This window comes from Leptopilina boulardi, unplaced genomic scaffold (assembly GCF_019393585.1).
Source record: "Leptopilina boulardi isolate dan_hultmark-lab unplaced genomic scaffold, ZJU_Lbou_2.1 LbouV2_38, whole genome shotgun sequence".
Lineage (NCBI taxonomy): Eukaryota > Metazoa > Arthropoda > Insecta > Hymenoptera > Figitidae > Leptopilina > Leptopilina boulardi.
In genome coordinates, this window is record NW_026137951.1 from 4,024,006 (window position 1) to 4,037,919 (window position 13,914).

At 28.0% G+C, this 13,914-nt stretch overlaps 1 protein-coding gene across 4 annotated transcripts in view; it reads left to right on the top strand.

The window, feature by feature from the left end:
- LOC127288202 (fasciclin-1) overlaps nt 1-13,914 on the top strand; it is a 176,409-nt gene that overhangs the window by 77,423 nt on the left and 85,072 nt on the right. For all 4 annotated transcript variants that reach the window (XM_051315509.1, XM_051315513.1, XM_051315511.1 and 1 more), the window contains one exon: nt 12,244-12,382. In XM_051315509.1, coding sequence (XP_051171466.1) covers nt 12,244-12,382 — 139 coding nt within the window. The remainder of the gene's footprint in view (nt 1-12,243; nt 12,383-13,914) is intronic.

A 13,914-nucleotide genomic window follows, 5' to 3' on the forward strand; every position in this document is an offset into this window, starting at 1 on the left:
ATATAGCGCATAATAAATAGTCATTATTATATGGGTTTTGTGTACTGGAAATTCACTTTTAATGGAGCAAAAAATTGTAAAGACTTTATAGGGAGAGAGAGAGAGAGAGAGAGAGAGAGAGAGAGAAAGTGAGAGAGCATTAAAAAAAAATCACGACATTCGATATATCGCGCGCATCATAGATGGTAACAATAAAAGTTGAGTGAAGTTAAATTTGTTAAAAGTGATTGGTCCCGTAGCATGCTGTTGGCAAATTGACATTGCACGCTCAACTTTCACGACTCGACAGACGCATCTGTTATCCCGATTGTTGTATATATATATATATACATATAACCGTGAAGCGCGCGATGTATCTATAAATATCCACTGGTTACCCCGTGGATATATCCCTCCGGGCAGTGTAATGCTTTAACGCATTAGTCACTTTAGCTTCCGGCAAATCGGGATTAAACGACAACTGTCAAGAACAAAATCCTTACTACCAGTACTATAGGCCTGCAGCTGCTGCTTTCCAAAAATTGTTTGTTTTTTAGATTTTCCTTTCTCGCTTCCCAAACAAACAAAGATCCGTTAAATCTGCATATGATCCCCCCCCCAAAAAAAACCAGGTCAAGTTTTTTTAAAATCTTTAACGTCCGTGAAAATTTTAATTTTAGGCTCTGTTAGGATTAGAATTTAATGGGAATAGGTTTTTAGGGTTTTTACAGAAATTAATCAATAAATTCATCCACTACTATTCTATTATAGTGAGAATGTATTTGAGAGTCGTACGTATTCTTAATTTGACCAATTACAAAAAGCTACAATAGCAGATAACTTATACAGTATTAGTTAAATCTATAGTACAACCAGCTAATTGATTTCAGCTAATGCATATTTGCTGCTACAGCTAAATAATTTTTCTCCGTAATAATATTTTTTCAAGAATTCTTGATTTTACTATATATGAGAAATGGTCTTTTAACAGCTGTATAATGAAATTATTCCGTTAAATTAACTCAGAGGAAGTTGCACATTTACTTGGTAAACAGATAGTAAATTACGTGCTTGAAAGGTGCTGTGTTATATAAGCTTTGGAATGAACATATATAGACAAAATACATATAGGACTAAGGCTAGTTTCTTGTTGCTTGATGAAAATACAAACTCCCTCAATCAAAGTTGCTATCTTACCGCAACTAAGAAAATAATAAAAGTACTTTTAACTTTCCACAACAAAATAACGCCAAAGGCGATAATACATATACAGCTAATATTCTCAAAACATTGGAAAATTCTATTAATAATTTTCCTCCTCTTCCGCGCAAAAGAAACCAAACAAACTTTGTTAAACTCACATATACATGAACATTTTTAAACTGTTATTTAATCAATTTTTTAATAACTTGGAGAAAGAAAATTAAATAGGAAGATCAACTTTCTGTTATTATTTTTTTTTTTTTTTATATCATTTCAGTAAACTTTGCCGAGGTTTACTGAAATATTAAAAGAAAACAAATTTAATTGTAAAGTTTATTTTTATTTTTTATTTATTTATTATTTTAGTAATTTTACTTTTACTTCATTTAATCAGTTGTTACACTTAATGTCTCTGGCACAAAGTCTGACCGACCGTACGCTGACTTCTTCTACTGTGAAACAGACATGAAACAATTATTCTATATTTGCGAGTTTGACAATTTCGATTTTATTATATATGACAGAAATCGGAATTTTATATTAACTATTTCATCTACTATACATATGTATGGTATGTTTCTCTGTCTATTTTGAATATTGGCAGCAAAGGACCATAATACTTCACGCTTGAGTTAGCCGAAACTTGCGGTGTTTAAATTTATCGTTTATTTATGCAATATAACTACAATTCTGAATCATTTTGATGGTCAAATATTAGAGCAATATAACATATACAATTATACATATACATATATGAATTAAATACTTCATTTCAAATATATATATAACGACCGCAACGACACACCGCATTTATTGTATTTGCTTATATAATTGAAATATATAATAATAATAATAATAATAATAATAATAATTTTAATTAATTAATCAAGAAGAAATTAAAATTTTAGTCAAACATATATAATATTTCTATTTAAAAAAGTTTTTTTTTAATTTCTAAAAATTGTCACATATTTGTTTCGAATTTGAATTTGTCAGAATTATATGAGCCAAAAGTTTTGAACGTTCAAATGAACGAAATTTTTTTTTGCAACTTCTTTAAGTACGAATTTTATTACAAAATTTTGTTTTAAATAACTAAAAAGAAATTATTATTTTCATAATTGTTTAATTTACTGTTTTATTTTACATTGACATTTAAATTTTTGATAATTTATAGATTCAAAAAAATATTTCGTTCATTTGAACGTTCAGAACTTTTGGTTCATAGAATTATTTTTTGCTCGAATTAAAGAAAATAGTAGATTTTTTAAAAGAATTTCTATTTTACAGAAAGAAAATATTAGAAAGAATTCATTTTCTAGCCAAATTGTTCGAATTCTGACAACAAATTTTTTATTTTACCGAACCAAATATTTATTCGGACAAATAAAAGTTCTGTAAAATAAAAATTCAGCGTTTTAAAAATTATGTCCAATGTAAATTCGAACAAATGAAAATTTGGCTATAGAAAATAATTCTTTCTAATATTTTTTTAGTAAAATAAAAATTCAAATAAATAATTTTTATCAAATATTAATAATAATATTTAATATTATTTTATATCAAATATTTTTTTATCAAATTCAAATTTAATAAAATAAATAGTCTATAAAAGGAAAATTATTTCAAGTAAAAATTCTGTAGTATAAAAAAGTAAAGGTAAAAAGATTACTAATCAAAAAAATTTTTTTTTTTAATCTTATACCCTAATAAAAAAAGTATTAGGGTACAAGTTTTTTTTTTTGAAAGAATGATTCATTCAGAAAATTATACAGAAATAATAATCATCAACATTCATGATATTTTTTTTCTCCTTATGAACACAACTGGCAAAATAAACGTGAAACTTTAGCGAAGTGTATATTGTCTGGCGCCACGTCATGAGAGTAAGGGTGATCCCCTAAATTCCACCCTTCTCAAGAAATCATGATTTCTGGGGATTTTGGAGCTTTGCTGAAGCTATCATTCAAGTAAACGAAAATGCCGCAGCAAGTACAAGGGGAATAGGCTGATTTATAGACACAAGATTTGCCCTAAAGGGATGACAAATATTAAAATTTGATATCTTTATTTTACGTCATATCAAACTAGAGTTTTAAACTTTTTTCCTATATGTATAAGAGAAACCAAAAAAAGAGATAAAAATTATAATTTTTTTTACAAGGTATAGTTTTTTAGAAGATGTATATTGAGAAAACGATATTTTCAGTTCAATCATATTATTATTATAATTATGATAACTAAAAATGATATCCGTACGATAGAGAAAAAATAATTTTTTAGGTTAAGAATTATAGTAAAATATTATTGACAATATATGAAGGTTGTATTCCATTGTCCCCTTTTGTCATAATTCTCGTCAACTATCGCACCCTGATCTAGTGAAAGTTTAGTGATTTTATTGGTAAAATTGAAAGTTACTAAATTTTTACTAGAGCAGGGTGCGGTAGTTGACGAGAATTATGACAAAAAGGCACAATGGAAACCAACCAGAATATTCAGTGGAACATCCGAATTGTCACTCTTTGCAGGGAATGGTAGCTTTTTTCGATACATGGCGGGGAACCAGAGATGGGTAAGTAACATACTTCATGTATGTTACCTAAGTTTGCTACGTATGTTACATGTGTATACAACTTGTCCAGTTTGCTACACAACGTTTGTTAAATTTCATGACGTAGGCACTCGTAATGGTCAGAAGCAAATAATAGAACCTCAATCTAGTTGGTTCCCGCTATGTGTTTAGTCTTTGAATTTTTGTTTGATTCGTTTGATTATTGCTTTGTGGACATTCTTTTTAAAAATGAATCGAGGTTATTAACTTAATAAAAATTATTAAACTGAAGTGCAATAAATTATTATTTAAAGAATATTTCATCTCTTTATAATTACCAGTAGATCTATTTACCTGAGTTGCCTGAGACATTATTATAATTTATCTGTTATGATGATGAGGCGAGTCCGAGTTGACATCCGAAAAGTGAGGTTATATTTATAATATGGTTTGCGACGTTTGCGACAATTTGTTACGTATACTACACATTTTAGGTATCATACGTAGCAAACCTTGAGTTTGCGACATTTACCCATCCCTGCGGGGAACGGTTGGTTTCCATTATCCCCACTCGCCATTTGTAATAATTCTCAACTACCGCACCCTGTTCTAGTGAAAATTTAGTGACTTTTAATTTTACTAATAAAGTCACTAAATTTTCACTGGAGCAGGGTGCGGTAGTTGACGAGAATTATGACAAATGTCGAGTGAAGACAATGGAAACAAACCAATATTGAATAATCAATGGAACATCCGAATTGTGACGCTTTGCAGGGAATGGTAGCTTTTTTCGATACATGGCGGGGAACGGTTGGTTTCCATTGTTCTCACTCGACATTTGTCATAATTTTCGTCAACTACCGCACCCCGTTCTAGTGAAACTTTAGTGACTTTTAATTTTACTAATAAAGTCACTAAATTTTCACTGAAGCAGGGTGCGATAGTTGACGAGAATTATGACAAATGTCGAGTGAGGACAATGGAAACAAACCAATATATCGAATAATCAGTGGAACATCCGAATTGTGACGCTTTCCAGGAAACGGTAGCTTTTTTTGAATAAAAAGCAGGGGACTAGAATAGAGGAAAATCAGGGTTGGACAGGTGTCAAAAATATGAAAATACGGCATATTTGGACGTTCTACTGGATTTCCAGTTGAAATTTAAATGCACTCATTCTAAACTAACCTTTAAAGTCCTATTGCACATCTATTAATATTTACATAAGGCCTAAGCAGAATAGAATCTTGAACGGGAACGCAATCGTAAACGGAAACGTAAGAATCAGTAAGAGAAGGATAGCAAATATCTTTATTCTTCTCTTACTCATTCTTACGTTTCCGTTTACGATTGCGTTCCCATTCAAGAATCTATTCTGCTTTGGCCTATAAGAGTACAATGGAAAAATTCAATGTAACATAACCTAGAAGTTTAAATCAAACATTTTTAATTTTCATTTAAATAATATTTTTAAATTAAAGTGACAGATATTTTCCATATATTACCTTACAAATTATGTGCTAAATTAAACAAATCAAACAGATCTCTATATTTAAAATAAGAATTCTTTTTTTCTATAAGTGTACAAATATTTTACTAATTCGAAAACTATTTTGTTTCCCTTTTTTTCTGTTTGCTTTTGCTTTTGTGTGTATGTGTATTTTTTTTTTTTTAAAGGTCTTGTTTTATTATTTTTCTCAGCGTGTCTACTTCATGCTCTACAAGCGTAAAAACTTTTTCTTTCCATGTGAATATTGCAGCTGTCGCCGCATGTAAACTATGCGCGAATATATCCTTTTTTTCAGGGTTGGGCAAAAAAAAAAAGGGGGTCGATAGCCTTAGGCAAAAATGTATTCAAATGCCGTTAATGTAAACAGCGAAGCGTGAATAAAATGAAGGACGAAAAATTTTGTCATGGATGTACATTAACGTTCAAATGATTTAATAACCGTCGATGATAAGCGCGCTTCATAAATATTCAAACATTTTCTCTCCCCGCTGTTGGCTTTTTCTCTTTCCTATATATATATATCGGGAATGAAGTTATTTTATCTGTCACCTGTGATTTAGACAACGCAGTTATGTTTTGAAAATTAATTTTGTAAAATACCAAGTATATATATATATGAACGAATGCGCAAATCGATGTTGTACATGAAAATTAATGTCTTCGCGATATATTTGCATTACTGGGTGTATTATTTTGTAAATGGAATACGAAATTGATAATAATAGATGCGATACATTTCATCATTTGCTGATTTGTCCAATTAATGAAACAGTATGATATAACAGAAATAATTTTTAAATTTCTATTTTTCTATATACCAAAAAAGTGTTTAAAAGCGAAATTATAATAAAAGGTTATTTTTTTTAATAAATCGAAATTTTTTTTTTTTAATAAATAATTTTATTTCTAATATTGTCGTTCTTCTGATTAATAATTTTTAATTACGTAGCAATTTTTAATTAGCGGAATGTTTAAAAAGAAAACAAGAAATATGTTTTTCATGCTTTTGATTGAACATATTTGAGTAGAGGTTAATTTGCGCACTAGTACACAGACGACACAATTATAAAAGAGAGTATTTTTTTTAACATTTTCAATGTCGTTGAAAACTTTTTCTTTTTTTCACTCTGTACATATATATTTTTCTCGATTTTGTTGGCAAATACATTAGATTAAATATGAATAATATGAGCAAAAAAAAAAAAGTCAGAGCTGTTTGCTCTTCCAGCTAAATGTGTGCTCATTTTCATTTTATCTTCATCTTTCCACCATATTACATACATTTTTCTCTCATTTCTAGATTTTCCTTATACTACCCACGGGTTCTGTTTTTTTTTCGTGCTTCGCGCAATGAATGCACGCGCGTGCACCAGCGGAAACACATCCATGTGTTATTTAATATTTTATTATTCTTACATTCCCCCAAAGACAATGAAGAAATTAATCAAATTTGCACAACAGGTAGAGAATATAATAGAAAATGTAAATTACCAGCCTAATATAAAAATGTTATTTTGGAGGAGATTATAAAGAACTATAAAGAAACGGCTGGCTTTTATAATGTTAATTAAAATCTGGAATATATAATATAAATAAACGGAAGTTTTTTTAAAAATTTTTTATGGAAATAATTTGCCTGAAGTTCTGAACGTTTAAATGAATGAAATCATTTTTTTTTGGTCTATAAATTTTTAAAGAAATTAAATTAGTAATTTAGAGCCTGTTTTTACCATGTAGATAAATTTAATCTTTCGATAGGTTAAAGGTAGTAAATATATTCTGCGTCTGCGCAGAAGCAAACATTCTGCGCAAACGCAGAATATATCTACTGCTTTTAACCTCTTCACTGATCTCTATATATACCTCTGGATAGACAATGGGTTTGTTTCCATTGTCTCTATAAAAACGGCACTAAACGTGAAAATGATAAACATTTATTTTAAAATACTTTTTTCTCGAAAGACGGACACTTTTTACAAAAGCAACTAGAGATCGTTATCTTATATAAATTTCCTAAATCCGAAAGATTATACGAATCCATACAAAAACACGATTGCAAAACGAAAAGTAATATAATGACAGGTACATTACCTCCTGCCGCCGTCAGATGGCAGCAGCATGCAGGGCGCACAAAGTCGCAGCTGTTATTAGATTACTTTTCTACTTTTTGTTTTGCAACCATGTTTTTCTATGGATTCGTACAGTCTTTTGGATTTAGGAAATTTATAAGATGAGGATTTTGGCTGATTTTGTTAAAAGTGTTCGTGTTTCGAGAAAAAAGTATCTTAAAATCAATACTATTTCACGTTCAGAGCGATAATCAAAGCTCTCTTCTTGCCAAAGAATTTCAGATACCGTTCGACACTCTTAATACATAAATATAAAAACGAAACAAGAAAATAACTTCATTGTTAATAAATTTATATGAACCCAAATCTAAAACATCTATTATCTATACGCATATAAGTATACATTAAATAAATTCTGGTTCCTCATAAAACACTATTTTTAAATATTTAAAACTCAATTTGTTTTAAATTGGGCACGTAAGCTGATTTTAAAACCTATTGAGAAAAGTTTTCTATTCATCTTAGAACCATAATCAAAAAGAATTTTTAAATGCCAATTCATTTTTATTTAAACCTCCTTCTGGCGCACCGTGATCAGTCATTTATCATTGATTGTCCAATTAAAAAATTACTGAAATTTTCTGTCACGCATTGCAAATTTCAGTTATTTTTTAATTGGACAATCAGTGAAAAATGACTGATATTTCAGTCATTTTTAACTGATTTTTAGTGACATTTCACTGATTGAAATCGCGAGAATAGACCCACTGATTGTCAATCAAATTTCACTGATTCAGTTTTAGAGAGCACCCTGCTCTAGTAAAAATTTAGTAACTTATTTATAGTAACTTTTAATTTTAACAATAAAATCACTAAATTTTCACTAGAGCAGGGTGCGGTAATTGACAAGAAGTATAATAAATGTCGAGTAGAGATTTTGGAGAATGGTGACAATGGAAACTAATCGTTCCCCACCAAATATCGAAAAAAGCTACCATTCCCTGCAAAGTTTGACAATTCAGATGTTCTACTGATTATTCTGGTTAGTTTCCATTATCCCCACTCGCCATTTGTCATAATTCTCGTCAACTACAGCACCCTGCTCTAGTAAAAATTTAGTAACTTTTAATTTTAACAACAAAAATTGTTAATTATTTTAATAATTAATTAATTATTTTAATATGGGTTCAAAAGTACACAGAAAATTAAAAGGCATTAAAATAAGCTGCAACGCTTCTTATTTTAATCCAATTTTACTTATTTTAATCCATTTTGATATTAAAATAAGCAAAATTGGATTAAAATAAGAAGCGTTGCAGCTTATTTTAATGCCTTTTAATTTTCTGTGTATCTTAAGAAATATTCCAACTTTATTTAAAAATTACAAAAGCATTTGTGTTTATTGTCATTATACATATTTAAATAATTTATATTTATTTATTATAAAACAATATTTTAAATGATAAAGTATTTGAAATATTTAAAAAAAAGTAGTAAAAAAAAAAATTTTCCTTAATTTGAATAAATAAATTTATTTAAATTTTATTTTGAGTTGAACGAATTTCGATTAGATGCAGCTAAAAAGTGAATGTTTAATTTTTAACGTCGTTTATAGTATACACTATATCTATATTGACTAAAGTGTCACGACTTGTTGAACTTTTTTTTTTTTTTATTTTTTATTCATGCAAAGTTTCATCGAAAGGAGGTTACCCCGAGGGTGCGATTTACTCGACTAAGATAACCTAATGGTTTAGGGTAGTAGTACCTAAGGCGATCTTTCCTCAAGCGCAACAATGGACATTCTTCGTTCGAGCGGAAGTTGTGATGTTGTGGTGAGAATTCTCTTAAAGTCCGGAACAAAATCGTTTTATATCTCCCCCCCCCCGCAACTAGTATTCGAAAAATCGTTTTTTTTTCATCTACTATCAATTTTTCACTAATAAAATATCTATAAAGAAAAATTACAGTAATTTTACAAAATACTTTTTTAACAGTTTTTTTAACTTTATAGTCTCAGATTTTATTTTAGAATATATTTTTTTTATTTTAGATTGTATTTTAGATTTTATTTTAGAAATTAACATTTATTTCATTATTATTATCTTTATTTATAAAATATGTGAACGATAAATTTTTGTTTTTATTACTGCAGCTCTGTATAATTTGAAAGTATAATTTTTTTTAATTATAATTGCGAATTGGTGTATATATTTTTTTTTAATTCTCGGAGCAGAAAGTAATTTTACCGCGTGTCCTAAGTACATTAATGTCGGGTTATTTGTTGAAAGGGAGGGTTGAAAGCCAAAAGGTTACCTGCTTGAGGGTACCAGGCTTATATTGAATACGTGAGTCACATCTCAATATTGCAATGCATTTTGATATTACAGAGAAATGGTTTTTTTTTTCTTTATTCCAGTAAATTTTTTTTTTTATATAAAATTCACACATTGTTACAATTAACAAAAAAAAATTGAGAAAAAGAAATAATATTCCTTTTTCTCTTCTAACATATTATTACATAAAATTCCTGTTTTACATTTTTTAAACGCAAAAGCGAGGAACAAAAGATACATATATTGCCTTCTATAAATTCTATGCTCGAATCGTAAACTCTGCAAAATCTTTTCAATGCTATTGCAATTTCCTTTCTTTTTTTTTATTTGCTCTTAAAAAATGTATAAATAAAATTTTTTTATTGCTTACCTTTGTGTTTTTGCCAATATATAAATATAGTATACATATCCGTTTAATTAACTTTAATTTTCAAAGAGAAAGTCTAATGAATTTTGTTGAGTAAACGTCTTTTGAAAAGTTAAGTCTTTTTTACTTTGAAAAAAAAAGTATATATAAAGTAGTCTTGTCAGTAGTATGGAAACAAGTTTACTCATTAAAGTTTTTATTAAAGTCTTAATGAGGAAAAAAGAAATTTAAATAATTTAAAATTTGGAAAATATTATTTATTATTTACGATTTAGAAAAAAGCAAATTAATTTATTATTTTAAGAACATAACTGTTACTCCTAAGGAATAGAAACTGAGATTAGATAACTAAAGGGATACATTTTCCGCAAATAGAATTGTATATAAAGTTATCTTGACCTATAGCAAATGCGGTTTTATAATAAATTTAATTAAAAAAATTTTAAACACAAATGTTTATTTAAATAAAAATTAGTTTCTGTTTTAAAATTTATACACATCATTACATAACCCGAATTCTGTCAGAGTTAACAATGCGCTCTCGGCATCACAGCTTGATTGTCAATTAATTTAATTACAAATTCAATTGGCCTCGCCACAGTCATGAAAAATAATTATAGTAACCAACTCGATGAATCTACTTCCTGTCTCTATATACCCGCACTTATTTATACAAATGAATACAAAAAAAAATTACATTAAAAGAATCGTGACATTCTGTCCTTTGAATAAAATCAAAAAAAAAAGAGAAAATGATGAAAAAAATTATAAAGTGATATTTATACTGTTAAATTAATAGGTACAGAATGTTGAAATTTCATTGAATCAAGATTCATGAATAATTTTCTAGGGAGAGGATCAAAGGGCAGAAGAGGGAGAGAGAGAGAGAGAGGGGGGGGAGGGGGATATATAGTCTGCTATTATATATAGAAGCGATTTTCTTTTCCTTTGAACTATGTAGATTGTCTTCTCTTTTAAATTCTTACTTATTCAAGAAGGATAACTCAAAGTGGATAATGCCCCTCACTCTATATAGTGGATCAGTGTACTTTTTGCACAGACTAATTACACGTTGATAATTAACGAGCTTCCTTTGTAAAACGTCTCTCTATATATATAATCGCAATGAAAATTTCTTCTTCTCATTGACGATGACGACATGCCCAGCAGCTGTGTTTTATTCACTTCTCTGTCGATTATTATATATATATATACTCACTATATATAAATTATTACTTTGGAAAGTGTTTCATGAAAAAAAAAATTAATTAACCCGGTAATTTCTCTATAAATTTGAATTAGAATTCATTCACTAATTAAAATTATTTGAAATTTCTACGAATTTTTAGTCAATTTTCAATAAAACTTTGGATCACATTTTTCCACTGGAAATCCAGTAGAACGTCCGAAATGTACCGTGTCTTTATATTTTTTTTCCACCTTCCCCACCCTGCTTTTTCTCTTTTCTAGTTCTCCACCGTGGATCGAAAAAAAGCTACCATTCCCTGCAAAGTGTCACACTTCGAATGTTCCACTGATTATTCTTTATTGTCAATAATATTTTACCATGATTCTTAATCTGAAAAAAAACTATTTTTTCTGCTTATCGTTCGAAGATCATTTTTTTTTAAGTTTATTCTGCTTGTATTAAATTTCAAGCATTTTTATCTAAATTGCGTGTTTCTGAACGTTTTTCCGAATTCAATTTCACGAAATCAATTTCCCGAATTCTGCTTTTACGACAAGTATATTTTTCCCGCCAAAATAAAAGAAGAATATTCATTTTGGTTGCTATGGCAATATTTAAATAAATATTGACATTAATTTTCTAAAGTCTTGTCAGAAAATAACTTTTTTTTCATAAATTGTTACAAAATAAAAAAAAAAATAATTAATTGAGTCGCCGGAAAGTAAAACCACACATAAAATTCTGACTCCCATTGAATTAACATGGCCGTCAGAATTTTATGTGTGGTTTTACTTTCCGGCGACTCAATTATAAGAATTTTTTAGGACAATTTTTTTTAACTTGCGTAAAACATTTATGATGGAATAAATAATTTATTAATAAGACTTTTTTAGGTTAGTTTTTTTTAACTGTTCTGAAAAAAAATTCTTGTTATTAATTTAATTATTATTGCAGAAATAATATTTTAAATAAATAATAATATTTAATTTGCCATTTTTTCTTATTTAATAATGAAAAATTTTTTTTTCTTTTACAGTTTCTCCAGCTTTTAGAATCAAATCCAGTCGCTCTAAGTAATTTAAACTATAGACACATAACTGTTTTTGCATCAACGAATCGTGCCTTTCAAACATACAATGGAAGTACTGATCATGCTGTGATTCCTTATCATATGAGTGAGTAAAACAATTTATTTTTATTTTCCCTTAAATTTTGCTTAAAAAACAAAATTTTATATATATTATTTATTATTAATATATATTTTATTTTTATGATCTAAAAGAAAAAATATATTTTTTTATGCAAATAAGATTTTTGCAAATTAATCATTTTCGAAAAAAAAATTTCTAAGCAAAATATTAACTATTTGAAAAATATATTTTTTTCTCAATCGATGATTATATAAATAACGTTATAAATTTCACCGAAGTTAAAAAATACATATAAAAATTTGTTGAACTATTTCTTGAAATTTTATAGATATATGTTGAACAGTAATATATGTATAAATTAAATAATCTTATTTGAAGAGGATTGTGCATTTACCGCAATATATCCTATATAGTTATATATATATAACTAGGATTTGTATATTCTGGTAAAATTGCATTTACACAAATCATGATATCTGTAATTATTTCTGCGGTATATGGTCCTGTATACGCGATTGAGTGTTAGCTCTATGTCCCATATCATAATCTCAAATGGACATAACCCATTTAATGTCATGACGTTAATACTACATACGTAACAAATCGAATTTCGCGAATAATATATGTATGCATACATATGCTACATATATGTCTCTATAAATATTATTTTTAGTTTTTAAAATAATCTAAAAGTAGTTTTTTTTTAACCGATCGTTCTGATATAAATTTTGATATTTTTTTTTTTTGTTTCTTTTAAAATATTTCATTAGAATCCTGAATGGAAAATCTTGATAAATTCCGAATTCCAATTAGAAGTTCGATAGTCATCATGTATTTCGATTGAAAATCAATTTTCCCGTGCTTTTTCTTTGAAGCATCTCAAACTGTGGAATTTAATTGCCACATGGTTTACACCCTCTGCCATTCGCAATCCACAGTAACCCTGCGGCAAATAACCTAACTGTTCTCTAATTACTACCAATACACTATTATTGATCAAAAAATGATCCAGGCGTGTTTTCAATTTTTTAGTATTTTTTAACTTCTACTTTTCTTCGTTTAAGAAATTTTTCTATCTTAGCTGTAAAGCTAAAAAAATGTATTTTCTAAAATAATTTTCAAATTAATTTTGACGAAAATAAATAATATTTGGCTCGTCATAATTTTTTATTATGCTTTGAAAATAAAAATGATTTTTTCAGATGATTTAAAAAGATTTATTCTAATGTGACATATAGGTTATTTTATTAAAACAATCTAAAACAGAAAGTTTTAAAAAAAAAAAATTCCTTGGGGAAATTCTTTTGAGACATTGAACTGCAAATTGCGTATTTCGCAGTGGAAGGACATATAACAATAAAAGTTGGTTTCTTTTTTCTTTATACTTTTCTGTGAATAGAAGAGTTACCATAAAACAAGAATACCATTGTCCTTATATTCAGTGGTACAATTGCAGTTACAGTATAAGTGCAATTGCACATATGCGTGATTTTATAGTTTCCTGTCCTAAAGACCTGAAATATATTTTTCTATCTTTAAAATTCATGGGGAAAAAT